Source organism: Argopecten irradians, chromosome 10, assembly GCF_041381155.1.
Source record: "Argopecten irradians isolate NY chromosome 10, Ai_NY, whole genome shotgun sequence".
NCBI lineage: Eukaryota > Metazoa > Mollusca > Bivalvia > Pectinida > Pectinidae > Argopecten > Argopecten irradians.
The window spans coordinates 12889919-12906861 of NC_091143.1; the positions used below are offsets into that span (position 1 = coordinate 12889919).

At 38.4% G+C, this 16943-nt stretch overlaps 1 protein-coding gene across 1 annotated transcript in view; it reads right to left on the minus strand.

Moving 5' to 3' along the window:
- LOC138333147 (mucin-19-like) overlaps nucleotides 1–16943 on the minus strand; it is a 134070-nt gene that overhangs the window by 60032 nt on the left and 57095 nt on the right. The window contains exons 6-21 of the mRNA XM_069281319.1: nucleotides 13191–13529; nucleotides 12223–12427; nucleotides 11868–11983; nucleotides 10890–11153; nucleotides 9629–9717; nucleotides 9059–9172; nucleotides 8550–8633; nucleotides 7963–8190; nucleotides 7315–7477; nucleotides 6650–6765; nucleotides 6199–6387; nucleotides 5696–5937; nucleotides 5036–5256; nucleotides 3151–4917; nucleotides 2470–2611; nucleotides 288–2002 (exon numbers count right to left, since the gene is read on the minus strand). Coding sequence (XP_069137420.1) covers nucleotides 288–2002; nucleotides 2470–2611; nucleotides 3151–4917; nucleotides 5036–5256; nucleotides 5696–5937; nucleotides 6199–6387; nucleotides 6650–6765; nucleotides 7315–7477; nucleotides 7963–8190; nucleotides 8550–8633; nucleotides 9059–9172; nucleotides 9629–9717; nucleotides 10890–11153; nucleotides 11868–11983; nucleotides 12223–12427; nucleotides 13191–13529 — 5994 coding nt within the window. The remainder of the gene's footprint in view (nucleotides 1–287; nucleotides 2003–2469; nucleotides 2612–3150; nucleotides 4918–5035; nucleotides 5257–5695; nucleotides 5938–6198; nucleotides 6388–6649; nucleotides 6766–7314; nucleotides 7478–7962; nucleotides 8191–8549; nucleotides 8634–9058; nucleotides 9173–9628; nucleotides 9718–10889; nucleotides 11154–11867; nucleotides 11984–12222; nucleotides 12428–13190; nucleotides 13530–16943) is intronic.

Here is a 16943-nt window from a genome sequence, read left to right on the forward strand (position 1 = left end):
CGGAAAATAATGGGGAAATATACAAGCCAGAAATGAAAGGATTTTTTTCATGGTTTTATTTATGAGGTTAAGAATTTGTTGTTGTTTTACAGACACACAAGCTGGCCAGATTTCAGTCTTCTGCAGGTCCTTGGATATTACAGAGTTACCTCCCTTGCAGATAGATATCCATTGTCACGTAATTACTCTGTGAGCAAAACTCCCATTATTTTATCTGGAAGGTATAATTTTATGCTTGCAAACACAATCTCAATAAATAGCTACCCACAAGGGCAAGTGATACATACCTACTCCCTCTGGGCAGTAGTTCCCAGGTGTACACGCCCCTCCTGTCCTTTGTCCATCGTCAGGCATACTGACAGAAGCCCCACCACTACAAAAGAAGCCAGTGGCACAAGGACCTGACGGGTTTGTCAATCCTGTGCCATTACAGTGCTGGCCAGGAGGGCAATCGGTACAGTTTTCTGGTGCTAGGAGTCCTGTTGCAATACTGTAAGTACCCGCAGGACATGGATATTCAGTCGGGAACTGAGTCCCCTCAAGGCAGTAGTGACCAGGTGGGCAGAGGTACTCTATCGGGGTTGAGTCGTTGGAGCCTTCCTCACAATAGAAACCTGCCTGGCAGTATACGTTTGGTAGTGAAAGGCCGACCATCTCGCAGGCCTGACCTGCAGTACAAGCAGTGCAGTGAGATTCGTTGTAACGTCCAAGGTCTTTCAGATATGTACCAAGTGGACATGGTGTCGGATATTCACTTCCGAGAGGACAGTAGTGACCGGTGGGACAGATGGTCTCTACCTCAGTAGCTGTACCATTACAGTAATATCCCTGTGGACACAATAAACAAGACGAAGACTTTGTGGCTGGCTGGTACTGTCCTCGTGGACAGGGTTCTTGTTTGAAGGCCCCTGCCAAGGAGTAATGTCCCTTCTGTGTTTCGTGTTGTATTGCGTTTTCGGCTCCACCTGTACAGTAGTATCCAGGGGCACATGGCTCTGAAGCGTTTGTACTACTTGAACCAGCACAATAGAATCCAGGATCACAAGGTATACAATCAAATGCTGTCTTAGCACCAGCACTTTTACTATACTTCCCGACCGGACAGGCTGTGGGCACAGCTGAGCCTGCGGGGCAGTACCCACCGGCGGGACATACCCCTCCTGTCAACCCGTCCGGTGGAGCTGAGGTATAGGCCTTCTCCTTACAGTAAAAGCCAGCATCACATACATCTGTTGGTTCAGTCCGCCCTATACCATCACAGTAATAACCGCCAGGACATGGCGTACAATCTGTACTCCTACGGAGGTTGGTGGAGTTGCTGTAAGTGCCGAGAGGGCAGGGAGAGGGACCTGTACTACCGGTGATACAGTAATACCCTGCGGGACAGTCGATAGGGGTTGCCAGACCCTCGGACGGGCAGTAATACCCAGACACACATTCGGCACAGTCATCAAACTTTTCTCTGGCAGACCCGTTACGGTAGAACCCAATAGGACACGGGAAGGAGTACATGAATCCTGTTCCTAACGGACAATAGTAACCACCAGGGCAGTCTCCCGCCACCGCGATCAGACCTTCCGGAGTACAGTAGGAACCGGGGGTACACTGCTCACACTGGCTTACTTCAGAGATACCAGTGATAGGGTTAAAGGTCCCGTTAGGACAGGGGACTGGCCAGGGATTGACATCTCCTCGGGGACAGTAATGCCCCTTTCGGCAGGCTGAGGTGCTTAAATCTGGTCTGGCTGTCACACCACCTGGACATTCAGTACCTCCAGGGCACGTAAAGTTACCCAGCATGGTGGATTTACTTGTAGCATTGCTAGAACAGTAGTAACCAGGCTCACAGGTTGTACACGCGGAGGCTCCTGTATCAGAGTAATTGCCCTTTTCACAGGGAAGTGGATCAGTAACGGCTTCCACTGGACAGTAATATCCAGCCTCACAAGGAAGACAGGCTAATGCTTGGCTTTTCCCCTTGGTGTCCGGATTATAGGTGGCTCTGTTGAAAGATTTTCAAAAACTCTTTATTTATTTTCAATTAAGGAACATCAAACTGCTTTGCAATCTTTGTCCTATTTTTGCTATATAATGTTATCAATGAATTTTTATATTGTTTTGCCATGAAAGTTCTTAAAGCATAAGATACATTAATAGGAAATGTACATCATTAAAAATATTTGTCAATTCATACATCAGTGAACTAACAATTTTTAACAAAACATTTAAAATTTCACATAAAGGTACTGAGTACAAATACTTATAATTCACTTTGAAAGTGATTTGTTTTCAGTTTTTGGTTTTTAGTTACTATGGAAACCAAACAAGCCAATTGTAAAACCTTTGTTGAAATTTGTTGAAAAAGCATACAGCCATATACATTTATCATTCCCCCCTGAAGACACAGTTGAACTTGACCAAATTTAAAGGAAAGAGCAGTTCATAATGAAATTATAGGGGTTTACTTACACAGGACATGCAACAGGGAGTATTGAGCCCTGGACACAGTGGTAGCCAGCCCAACAATCGACACACTTCTCCCAGGCGTCAATTCCTGTCAGGTTGTTATAGGAACCGGCATGGCAAGGGAAAGAATTTCCAGCAGGTGTTCCTTAAAGAAAATTATACTCTTTTTAAACATTTTAAAGTAATAGTTAAATATAAATAACCAAAATATATTGTAAATATATGTCTGTTGAAAAATCTCACTTTCCCTACTATATTCCTAGTCTTATAACTTCAGAATTCATTGTAACGGTACTCTTCTTAAATTTTAACATTAAATCTACATTATCTAGTAGTTTACTCTTTATGTAGTTACTTTCAAGTGGAATATAATTATGGATTTAAAAGATAATCTTAACTAGAACTACCCCATCTCCCCCCACAAAAAAACACTCTCAAACTCCCTACTCCCGTAAGCTTGCCAATGATTTTCTGGTTTTGAGGCATAAATCTGAAAAAGTGTCGGTATCTGGTAATATAAATCATTACAATATGGACAGACAGACAACCTGAACCCAATATACATCCCCCAATGTTTGTATTAAAGACCAAAATGCTCCTACGGCCATATCAAATAAGAAGAGAAGGAGATGGGATAGGTGACATATAAACCCAAGTCTCGTCAAAATAGGAACTTAGTAATACCGTCTGGGCAATAGTGCCCCTGGAAGCATGGGCCTGTAGGTTGTATAGAGCCTTCCAAACAGTAGAACCCTCTGGGACAAGTATAGCACTGTTCCTGGTTTTTTAAGTTGGTCAGATTTGTATAGCTGCCAGCAGCACAAGGCGTCTCTGTCGGCGATCCTGTACCCAGGGGACAATAGTGCCCCTGCCCACAGGCCTGTGGGGGATTCTGTAGTCCTCCTGTGCCAGCCATGCATGAGGTTGATTCAGGACAAGAGTCACACTGGGTTATTGCAGTCAAGTTGGTGTGGTCAGTGTATGTTCCTGCTGGACAAGCATACTCGGTTTGGTTTGGAGCGTAGTTACCACCTGGACAGTAGTACCCGGGAGAGCAGGGGTAGTTTGGTTCCGTAAGACCGTACAATGTACAGGATTTCCCAGAGGTACAAGGAGAGCATCCTGTTATGTTAACCTGCTCTAGTTTGTCGTTGAATGTACCGGGTGGACATGGAGTTGGTGTGGCACCACCTTCCAAACAATAATGGCCGGCTGGACACGACTTACAATCCCCAATGTGTTTAGCAGACCCTTGCTCGGTGTATTTACCAGCCGGACATGGTATAGGGTTAGACGCTCCAATAGCTGGACAGTAGTGGCCTCTGGGACAGGTTTGGGCTTCAATGTCATAGTCGGGTGTCCCAGCTGCACACCAGTACCCCTCAGGACAGCCTTTACATTCTGCTAGTGTTGCTGCTCCTTCAATCTTGTTGTAGTAACCGGCAGGACAAGCATTCTCCTTCTGGCCTGCTGTACCTGCTGGGCAGTAGTGGCCAGGAGGGCAAAGAAGAGTTGGAGCTACTGCAGTGCCCTCTGGGCAGTAGAATGTCGCCAAACACGTTGTACATTCGGTAGCAAGGATGAGACCTGTGGTGGCACCATAGGTTCCTGCTGCACACTTGGTCAGTGTGCCTCCGTCACGACAGTGATAGCCTAATGGACAAATGTATTCCGCAGCATTAGCACTGGTGCTGCCCTCTTCACAGTAATATCCTGGATCACAATTGGAGCAGGTGTTAGTTCCTCCAATGCTGTATGTACCGATCGGACAGATGACTGGATCGACTGTTGCATCAGAACATTCGTAACCGGGCGTACACCTAGTGCAGGCTGCAGCTGCTCCTAAGCTGTAATAGCCAGAAGCACAGGCTGTTCCAGCATTTGTATTGTCTGGACATTCTTTTCCTGCGTCACAGGCTGTACAAACATCGGCATCACCCAGAGAGTAATACCCAGGGGGACATTGGTTGAGAACTGCAGCGTAGATGGTCGGGCAGGCAAATCCTGCAGGACAGGAAGAACAAGCACTCTGCGAGCCTACGCTGTACTTTCCAGTAGCACAAATGTTTTCGGTGGCAGCTGTGGTGGATGGACATTCGTATCCAGGAGGACATGGTGTACAGACCGTGGCACCAGCTGTGGAATATTCACCCGCCACACAGTTGACAATGAGAGAGTCTGATTCGGTTGATGGACAAGCCTTTCCAGCTAAGCACACAGTACAGGAGTCAACGCCAGACAAGGAGTAGGAACCAGCAGCACATCGATCATTCTGACTTCCATCTGTGTTTGGACATTCGTAACCAGCGGGACATGGATCACAGGTGGCAGAACCAGCCACAGCAAATGTTCCCGCGCTACAGGTGGTAATGGACGTGCCATCAGCATTTGGACAAGCCGAGCCACCTGGACATATGGTACATTCAAGCTGCCCTCCAGTTGAGTACGTTCCTGTTTAAAAGAAAAACACCAGGCATAAATCAATTATCTCTAAAAATGTTCTGTTTTAAAGAAACATTAATCATCAACCAATTATTTCTGAAGTTCATGAAAATGTCCTTTAACTTACCGCTGTCACAAGGCACTTGAAGAACAGCAGATGGTGTTGGGCACGAGAATCCCGCGGAACAACTAGTACAGGATGTGGATCCAGCTGCAGCATATGTTCCAGCGGCACAAGGGGTTGGCACGACGCTCGCTGTTGCACAAGATGAACCTGCTGGACATTGGGTACAAGCGATGGCCTTTGTCAAACTATACTCTCCTGTGCCACAAGCAACTGGCGAAATTCTGCAAAAGGAAATATGATAGGTTATAGTTGATAATACACTAATACAGTTTAATCAATATAATTTGAAATTGGTGTTACAGAAATACTCCTTAATCTGAAATGAATTAAGATCTTTGTTCATATTCCGTCTTTGCATATTATAGAGTTAGCTCCCTTGTGGGTTGGTATTTTGGTAGATTGTTACGTCATAATTTTGTAAGCCCAATTCACATTGTTTCCTCCGAAAGGTATGATGTTACGCTCACAAACACATGATGTCACAATTAATACCTTCCTGCAAGGGCAAATTACTCTGTAATATGCAAATACAGAATAGAAAACAGATAATCTGAAGACTCAATTTTCCACACAATACACATTAAAATTTTCTTGTCATACAAAAAGACTAAAGCAGAAGAGTAAGAGATGTTTGTAACCTTAATGTCTGATGGTACTTACGTAGGATCAGAGCAGTATGACCCTGCAGGACAATCCGTGCAGGACGTCTGCCCTGTTAAACCGTTTGTATGTTGGCCAGCCGAACATTGTATCTTGAGAGATGGGAAAGGACACTGGTAGCCAAGCGGACAGGCAGTACAGTTCATCTCCAGGGCAGCGCTGTACTCTCCCGAAGCACAGATTGTTTTACCCGAGGAAGAACAACTGTATCCTTCCGGACAGACTTGACAAGAAGTGGATCCCTGTAAAATATAACAACAGGTTTTATAAACAAGTCTCTCCATTAAGGGACATTGTATCAAAATTGACAGCTAAAAATCAAATTGTTACATCAGACATATAAATACTGTAAAGAGGACACAGCAATTTTGCAGGAATATAATATTTTCATGATTTTGCTAGAAATTTCAAAATATTGAGAAACGGCCGAAAAACCCATCGACCTGCCGTACCTAACCACGACGATGAATGTTATGAATTAAGAATATTATGTCTATACTTACAGCAGCACTGTAGTATCCTGTCGGACAGGAAGTTGGTGTACCAGTCGGGTCGGTACATGTCTGGCCCGCAGGACAGGCTGTACAGGAAGTTGCTCCGGCCGATGAATAACTTCCGGAGCTACAGGGCACAGGGGCAGCGCTGGTCGTCGCACAGGAGTAACCAGCTGGACATTGTGTACAGGCCACGGTCTGAAACAAAAATACTTAAACATTAAAGTTGTCATCCAAAACCATCATTATGATTAATTCTTAAATCAATAAACATCTCAGATATACCGGCCATGGTCTTAAGCAAAAACTATTTAAATGTAAATATCATCATCCAAAACAAAAATCAGAAATCAAATCTAAAATTAAAGAAATACTCTTATAATTCTCGAAAGGAAGACTTCTACCTAAAGATTAAAAGCTGAAACAAAACGATAAGTCACCTTTGTGATTGAAAGCTTACCGTTCCCTCTAAGCTGTAGTAACCAGAATTGCAGTCCACGATGTTGGCAGGGTCAACACAGTCCTTCCCAGCGGGACATTTGGAACATAAGGAAGCTGCTGCACTGCTATACAGGCCTGAGACAGAGTAGAAAGATCAGTTAAACTGAGTAATAAGTCTGTGTAACCATGATCTTTAAACATTCAGTTAACACTAAAATGCAGTTTGAACGTTTTTCATTCAAACTCTTAAATGCTGTTTAAATTTTCCATCTTTCATTCAAACTCTTAGACTATATTTAATTCAAATTACTGATAGTAGCTAAAATTCATAGGTTTTAATTTTGCTAAATCCATGGAGCCATCAAAAATCGTGAAATTTAATACCTTGCTAAATTGATCAAAATCATGGCTTCATGTATTAAAGCCTGTCATAAGACTAAGGCTTTAATATACTAGAAAGATAATTCACAAAAATAAACCCCTGCAAATAAGTCCAAAACAGTGAATCACGAAATCTTACACCTGCAAAATTTAATAACAACTATTCAGCAATTTGTTGAGTCTGACCACAAATTTCAAACTAAAAATTCAGAGTTGGAGGGCTAGTGAACACATGAACCACAATGTCATTGCGGCACCTGACAGTGTTAATACAATGTTTCTCTTTGTCTAAGTTCAATGTACCTTGTGTACAAGCTGTACAGGTGTTCTCTCCTAAAGCACTGTATGTTCCTGCAGCGCAGTCAGAAGGGGACACGTACACGCTACCGTCAAAACAAGACTTTCCAGCAGGACACTGGGTACAAGATGAGGCCACGGCTGCGCTGTAGTAGCCACTAGCACACAGCTGGTTAACAGAATATTCATATACATCAGTAAACAATTCAAAAATTTATCGAAAAGTAGTGATTAGGCAGTAACTGAAAATTGGTTTTCAGATAAACTAAAAATATCAATAGACATGAAATTCAGACAATCATGCACTAATTCACTTGTACACCGCAAAAAATATTAATTGCATTTAATAAATAAATTAACAATAACTTCAATTAGAGATATGCATGAAAAACACCTATTTACATCTACGAATAACAAGATTCTACATGTCTTCAATAACTATATTTCATTTACATATTTTCATGCGACTGAATTTCACAAACATTTCAGTGATATAAAATGTAGTTTAAATGAAGTCCAGACGTATAAAGCTTGATATTTAAGAAATCAAATCGCTATAAGTATTTGCTCAATATGAAAACACAATTTTTTTTTTTCAATAATTTAATAATGTTGTTTAAAATGAAAGATATTCAAATGTAACTAATGACGTACTATACAATTTGATGTTCCGGACGGACTGTAATAACCAGCAATACAGTCGACCGCTGTGGCCGTTTTATCTAGACACGATTTACCGGCTGGACATGGGTCACATGATGTCTGGGTGGTGGATGTCTGGTATTGACCGTCTGGACAGGCGATTGGATCAGACAGTGGGTTAGGACAGTAAAATCCCGCTGGACAGTTAATACATGTCGTTCCATTGGAGTACTGTCCAGACTACAACAGAGGATAATATCAAATATAGATAGATACCGTATAACACGGAACTTTTGTTGTTGTTGTTGTTGTTCCTATTGAATCACAAATATAAAACAACAAATAATTTTTAACAAAATAGTGTTACCATTGATTTATTGCCAAACCACGAATATTTAATCAAGTAATCAATCCTCTTTATCTCAAAGTTGACGAGATAAAATAAACTTAGGAAATCACAATTATTACAGTTAAGTGTACTGTATAACTAAAACATGGAGCTCAAACTTTGGTTGGAACCAGCAAAACTGAAGCTGTTATAAGTTATAAATCAAAATCAAACAAAACAAAATTTCAGCAATGATGAAAATATATCTTACCGAGCAGATGACTGGTGTCCCTCCACTAGGACATACATGACCAGTTGGACAGCTTTGGCAGACTGTATTACCAGCGTCAGAGTACTGAAAGGGGAGACAACTCTAACTGAGATGAGGTGGTTAGATAAAAAGAATTTAAGTTAGATTTCCTATATGAATGCAAATGAGTTTTTACTAAATTAAGTTTTGCAAATACAGTCCAGAAGGCCAACTTATAAAAGGACATAGTTCTAAAAATTCTGTAAAGGAATTATTGCCACCAATTTTATTGCCATTAGGAGTAGCCATTTTGTAATTTTGTAATAAAGGGGCATAACTCTGAAAAAAAATCACTCCAGTAGTTAATGAGTAGCCGTTTCATGATTTTGTTACAAAGGGGCATAACTCTGAAAAAGGTAGAGGTATCTTGTATAAAAACACATCAATTTGTATATAACAGGATATGTAAAAACGTGTATATAACAAGATATGTAACAACGTGTATATAACAGGATATGTAAGAATGTTACCTCTCCATCAGCACAAGCCACCGGGGTAGCTGTAGGATCAGGACATTTTGATCCTGCTGGACACACTGTACACTGTGTAGCTCCGGTGCCTGTATAGTAGTATCCGTCAGGACACTGAAAGGATAAAAATAATAAACCTCAGGATTATCACTTTCTTTGAATTTAGTCTGCTATATTTTCATTTCTTAATCAAACACAGGATAAGCTGTAATATAGTTAAAACTACATAAATCACTTTTATTCTAATTTCCAATTGAAACTATTTAGGAAATAGTCACATACATGTGCTGATAACATACATCATTCTATTATTGTGCTAACAATAACACACATCATTTCATTTTGGGATTTTATTTTATTATTTCATATTCATATAAATAGTCATACTTTTGGTATGATTACATATCTTCACTTTTTTTTTTATCAATTTATGATTACTTTTATATTATTATACTTTTCAAAGCATCCTAAATTTACACATAATTTTTAAAATATTATATTAACATGGAAGGAGCTCAGATGTTGTACAAAGTGATAAGAAGAATTCAGGAAACATTCATTCCAACTAACCGATTTACAAGTTTCTAGTCCGTAGCCATCTTGGTATTCTCCCGCTGGACATGGAGTGGGATTCTGGGTACGGTCTGGACACTTTGACCCTGAAAATATTTTTTTTTTAAATATATGATACCCATGTATATTTTCAAACTTTGCAATTAATTTCAGCACAGCAGCATCAGATTAAAAATATAACATAAATGCACAAGACGCTCATGATCAGCCGTTCATTCTAAAGTTCAATACATGTCACAAAATAAAAACAAAACCAAAAGAGCCAAGTTAAAGGTACTAAATTATTCTATTGCAGTATAAATAGATATCAACGACTGGACAAAATATAACAACACAGAATATCACATAAACTTGTGTAATTGTGCTAAATGTCTTTTATATTTGTCATATGTAAAACAATTATTACGATTGAGCAAATTCATCATTATGTTACCCTGTTCAATATCAATTTAATGCAAAAAAATTGATTTCACAAAATTAGCTACAGTTCCAGTATATATATATATATATATATATATATATTTATAAAAACAAAAGGACAGGGACCTGGATTGAATTACAGTATCTCCAATATTATATATGTCATGGATAGATACAACAACTCATGAATGTCTCTTCCACTATTCATTCGTTACAGGAGTGCACTGTGCTTCATCACATGTTATAAGTGGTCAGAGGGAAAAAAACCCTACAAATAAACAAGCCAGATTATAGCATACCAAATATAGACAGCTAGAGAGTGAATTGTACACCGTGCGTGATAGATAAATATCATAGGTACATACCTTCTTCTATAATGTCTCCATATAGAGTGAAACAATGCCTGGTAGTGGTACAAATATATCTCTAAAGGACTGACCTCGCAAGGTACTCTGTGTCTCGTCCTTCCTGGCTAACAGCACGCCCTACCCATATGTCACACCTTATATATGCACTCACAGACACACCCGATCACATGCATGCTATCCGCACACTTGCATACTCGAACACAACTTGACGAACAGGTTATAGACTGGACACACTATATTTAGACAAACACATGTAGATGTAAACAAAGTACACTGACTGTAAACAGTAACGCACATAAACAGACTTTACGGCACAACATAGACAAATACACATGTACATTAATTTGACCCTATGACATATATATATATATATGTATAATTTTATATTGTTAGTTGGAAATGGGTGACAGGTCCCTGTGTATAAAAGGACCTTTTTTGGGGCAGACGACTTCCTAATGAACTAAACCTACCTTGAGGACACTGAGTACACGTCTGTTGTCCTGTCAACGTCTGATAAAAGCCAGCTGCGCACGCAGTGGGTTCGGACATTCCATTGCTCGGACACTTGTAACCTGCTTCACACGGGGTACAAGAAGTACTTAAATTCCTGGCGTAATTTCCGGCGGTACATTCTGTAGGTGATAAGGACCTCGAAGCGCAGGAGTATCCTCCGGGACATGGAATACAGGAGGTGTCGCCACCTAGTGAGTAGTATCCGCTCCCACACGCCACCACTTAAAATAAACAAGTGTTATTAGTTATAATTGCTGTGCAGCCTGGTATTTTTATGGGTAAAATTTTTTCACAATTTTGACTAAAAATTAAAAAAATATTTTCAGCAGTTTTAAAATTTTGTGATCAGGCTATGAGGGGTGGTTAATTACTACTTACAACAAAATTTCATTTTAACATAAGTCAAAACATGCAATGCTTATACAAGTTCTCTCCTATTTACAAAAGTGATACCTAGAGTAGCTTAAACTTAAAGATGTTCCAATGCTGACAAATATTTTGTCTGGATCAAAAAAAGCAGCAGACGAATCAGTATTTTTCTTCAGTTACAAAAGTTACTTACTTTACACATTTATCACCATTGAAAAGTTTGAGCATCTTATTTTATTTCAAGATAAGAATATCAAAAATAATTAATTATGTCCCAAAAAATAAATGGCACTTTGCCCCATATGGAAAGAAGTACTAATTGCGCATGCACTACAAGAAAACTTAATTATTTTCTATATATTTTTGTGTTAATTAGACACATTAGCACACGATTAAACACCAATTATTGATCAAATCATTGAGTATCGTTTATGCTCTGTCAGCAGTGGAGCATCTTTAATACTTTATCCTGATCTGTATGCTAAAAATGACCGCAGAGAGGGTAACTACATAAAGCTGACAGCGATAACTTTGTGATCTGCGTAAAGTATCGAGAGTATACAAACCTGCTGTAACTGTAGGACATTCAGAGCCGGCTGGACACGCCGTACAGCTTGTCTGTCCCGCTGTATCCTGGTACGTTCCTACAGTACAGGCTGTACAGTGCTTCTGGCCACCAGTGCTACACACAAAAATGATATAATAACAATTGTATATGAATTTAGGATAAAATACCTATGTTATAATAAGCATCACAGTTATAAAACATCATTTAATCTATCCCTGTAGCAGCTTCCATAAATTGGCTTGCTAATTCTTCTACCATCAGCTTCCCCTTTCCCCCACCCCAAATATTTTTTTTTTCTATGGAGCAGTAACTACCATTTGTTATACACTTTTCTTAGACTTTAATATAATCACCTGTACTCTCCTGCATTACACTGTGATGGGGAGGTGTTCTTGTTGGGACACTCTGAGCCAGCCGGACACACTGTACAGCTGGACGATTGGACACTGTCCGCGTACTCTCCATCAGCACACTCGTGACAGACGGATGAGCCAAGAGGGCTGTAGTAGCCTTGTACACAGTTGGAGGCGGCCCCTGCTACGTCGTCACATTTCTGACCTGTAACATTAGAAATTCAAATATGTAATTTTACAGCATAATTAGAGCAACATTTTAATTGTTGAATGAATTTTATAATCCATTGTACTCTAAACACACTTATTTTTGTGATAATTTTTATTTTAGGTTTTTTTTTTTATAATTGCTAATTCATTTGCAGCGCTCAATAATTTTTCACTAAGATTTGACCGCACTACCGTATTACCGTTTGTTCTATAGATATTTCAGTTTTCTAGCACAATCCTCATAATATCACATATTTATCTGACAAATGGAATATGCCATTAAGAGTATTCTGTAGAACTGTTCATCATGCCAGTCATATCTACAAATGTACTTTCTTGGAGCATTCAAATATTATCAAGCATACAGACTTATAATAATTAGCTAATGAAATATCGCTAATACAATGTAATCCAGCTTGTAATACTTCACAGTTGTTAATAAACCATATACACTAGGTAAATTGATGCCAAATGGATCAACTAGGATGATGTGGCTCAAGAACATGATCACATAAGTACAGACCAGTCCATTGCTCTGTGTGCAAACCAGATTTAAAGGAACATTAGCACATCCGGGCCCAATTTCTGGGAACAAACTTCAGTCAAAAATTTTGACATCAGTTACGTAACTATAACAGAGTGCAGGATTTTATATAAATTCAATTTGAAGTGGCTGGTATTTACCAGGATTACATCAGAATGTGACTCAAGTTTTGAAAATTTGAGGCCTAAATCATTTATAAGAACCAATAACCTACCGGCTGGGCAGTCTGTGCAGGACGAGGCCCCAGCAGATGGAGCGTAGGTCCCGTTACCACACGGTGCAGGGTTGGTCGTTCCCGCGAGAGGACACTCATATCCGGCCGTACATGGGGTACAGGAAGTAGCACCAGCTGCTGAGAACTCGCCAGCCAAACATTGGACGGGTGCGGTGGTCGTGGCTGAGCTACATTTGTATCCGGCGGGACATGTGTCACATATTGTGGCTCCAGCTGAGCTATACTTTGACGCCCCACACTGGGTTTGGGTGGTCGATGTACAGAAATATCCGGCAGAACATTGGGTACAGGAACTAGCACCGGCTGAACTGTAGTAACCTGTAAACACAGAGGCATGCCATCACATCCCTATTACAAGAATTCAATATTGTGAATCTAATGGGGAAAGTTCCTGATTTTATAACAAATATACTTTTGAATTACTTATTTGATACTCATTTGTCAAATGCATTCAATATTACATTCAAATTTTCCTCAATTTTCTGTCAAGCAATTCATTTCATCTTTACATAGTAAGAAAATATGATGAAATACTTTTTTCAATAAAAATAACATCATTTCCTTAGAGCTTTTTGATACATGACATCATTGGCATATACATGTATAATCAGCATTATATAATGATGAGAACATTTATGAATAAGAATGAGGGGGTCAACAATAATTTGCTTGATATGTTTTTATCATAAACAATGATCAGATGGGTGTTTTCAATGTGTAGTTTGATATTTGATAAACTATGAATAGAGATGGGGTGTAGGATTTGGGGATTTCTGCGATAAGCTGATGGACTTTAGATATCATATGAATGGAGTACATAATTGTATACCTGAATTCAATGTAAGTGAAAGTGATAGGTGATACATGTCAAAAAGATTGAATTAACATATAAAACATTTTTTTTAAATTCATTACATTTGCACATATAAATACAACAATATAAACAAACCATATATCGAACGCATCACAATTCAATACAAGTACCATATTACACATAATAAACAAAAACAAGTGTTGTATTTATTATTAGGAATCAGTTCCCTCAAAAAAGAAACCAAAACATTGCTTTCATAGAACATCTTGTCTATAAATAGAAATTCAACTTTACTTCTTTAAAACTCATTTTTCATAGAAATAATATCGAAAATGACATCTCAAGAGAAATGCCACAACTAACACTCACTAAAGTTCAATTTTGTACACCATTTCACTTGTGTTTATCTATTAAGTCAAATATGGTAATTACATTATAATAATGTGCAGGGCCAATTCCCAATTCTTTCATTCATGCTTAAACCATTACCCCATGTATAAATATATATGGTTGGTTGTCATGGCAACCATATTTCTGGAAGGTCACCAAGGTTACCACAGTAAAGAGGCAGAAAGAAATTAGGGACATGAAAAGTATATATTTGGGAGATTCAGAATTGTTCATAATGCATTGTGCAATAATTGGAGAATATATAATCAGCTTTGTGTCTGAAAACAATTTTAAAATAATTAGATACATGCATTAGTTATTCCCAAGAGCAAAATGAACTAATCCATCCCTAAAATTTCAAAATGAACGGCTCCAGCCTCAAAACCAGAATGGTTCAAATGCGTCTCTAGGGATGAGCAGGTCCATGCAGTTACAAATATCACATAATATGACAATAAAATAATCACACATTTTATACCAAACCATCAACAATAGAATTAAAGAGACTTTGAAAACTGGTTAGAAGTCATTTAAAAGATAAATTTTGTTTCAAGATTTTGTATCCAAGGACACAAGAAAAAAAAAGTTTTATGCTCTATAATGCCATAATCAAATCCAGACAGAGACAGTCTATAGACTATTTTCGGCAAAATTAGCACCCATTCTTCTATCAATGTTTGTGTACTTAAATAAGCCTACGAAAATTTTAGCATTCTGACATATCAGCATGATTTTTAAATTTGTGTAAGCACTACATTTCACTATGCATATGAATACAGAATGACATCTTGGACAATTTTTAGCACTCCATACTTGAATTAGCATAATAACAAGAGTACGAAAGGTGTGATCGCATTCCCCCCTGATATGCAATAATGGAATATTCCAGTCTGACATATTGAAGAGTTCAAAGATGTGCTCAAGAATGATTTACTCATATAATATATTATTGATTATGGCAATGTAGAAGTCGCATGCTTACGGTAAAAACATATATATAGGTAAAACAAACATTAAATCAATAATATCATGCAAACAATTTAAGATTACTGCAAACATACTAATTTTGAAGGAAATTTTATTTTAGCATTACCATAATATTTGTAGAAAATGCATTTTAGCATTGTACTTTTGTAGTAACTTCATTTTAGCATTATCATACATTTTGTGGTAATTTTGTTTTTGCATAACCATAACTTCTGTGGTAATTTTATTTTAGCAATATTATAATTTTTATGTTTTTTTGTTTTTTTTGTGGTACATTTATTTTTGAGGTTTCCATACTGAAAGTTTTGTGTTGCCATGTGGCTGTGCTAATTGAAGGTTCCTTTATGTACTTTTACTGTACTTATGATGCACAACTATAAATTATTGGATGATGTTTCAAATCTAGACAATGCAATAAAATTTGAGCACAAGTATGTTTACAGTCAACTTAAACAGATCATTAGTGCAGACAGCTGTAAAACAATATCATCAAAACATTTGTAAACACAAATATACATAAAATTTTTATCTAAATCATGAATTCAATATTTATAATTTTCATTTTTTTAAATTACTTATATTAAGAAAATTCTTTATCTAGTATATTTTTAAAGATAAACAATATTCTAAAAACTATGTCCTAGTTTATGGAAAAAATAAACCATATGTGCAAGATTACACAAAAAACAAATATTGCGCTAACACTAATTCCTCTACCTAAGTCACATGGGCGACAGTTAGAGTCACCCTCAACACTGTAGCTTCCTGCGGCACAATCTGGAGGGCCAGACACAGAGACTGCAGGGTTACTGCAGTCCTGTCCCGCACCACAAATCGTACATGAGCTGGCCCCAGCTGTACTGTAGTACCCTGCAAAAAAAGTTGGTTTCTCTTAGAAGGGCTATCTTCCTTGAATATCAGATGGCCTTACAAATGTAGCACTGTCTAAAGTTCTGTAAGGTAATTTTTTTTCTTTTTATCAATCAAAGAAACTGAAACACTGAATTAACTATGAAAACCATATAAGTTTCTCAATTTGATTTCTATTTGATGAATGGCTTACCTAGTGCTATAACTTTGTGAAAGATCAACCCAAATCAGGTACTATTAAGCGCCCTTTCATTTTCACTCAATTTATTTCAACCGCTCTCTTTGCATATTACAGAGTTATCTCCCTTTAACAAAGGTATCGATTATGACGTTATACTCATGAAAAGGGCAGATAACTCTGAAATATGCAAATGCAGAATTTGCTTAAATACTGATTCTGTGACTATAACTGTGAGTGTAGGAAGAGATATAAGGTGTTTACCAGCTGCACACGCTGTACAGAGACTTTGTCCTAGCATGCTGAATGTCCCAGCATCACACAGCTGAATGGTGCCGTCGGTACAGTTGGATCCGGCGGGACATGATGTGCACAATGACGACCCGGATACGCTGTAGGTACCTGTAGCAGAAATACATATATTCTATATAAACGAAAAATTAAACTCCAATTTAGGAGCAACACTATCAAGGGATTAGGGATATTTTATTAA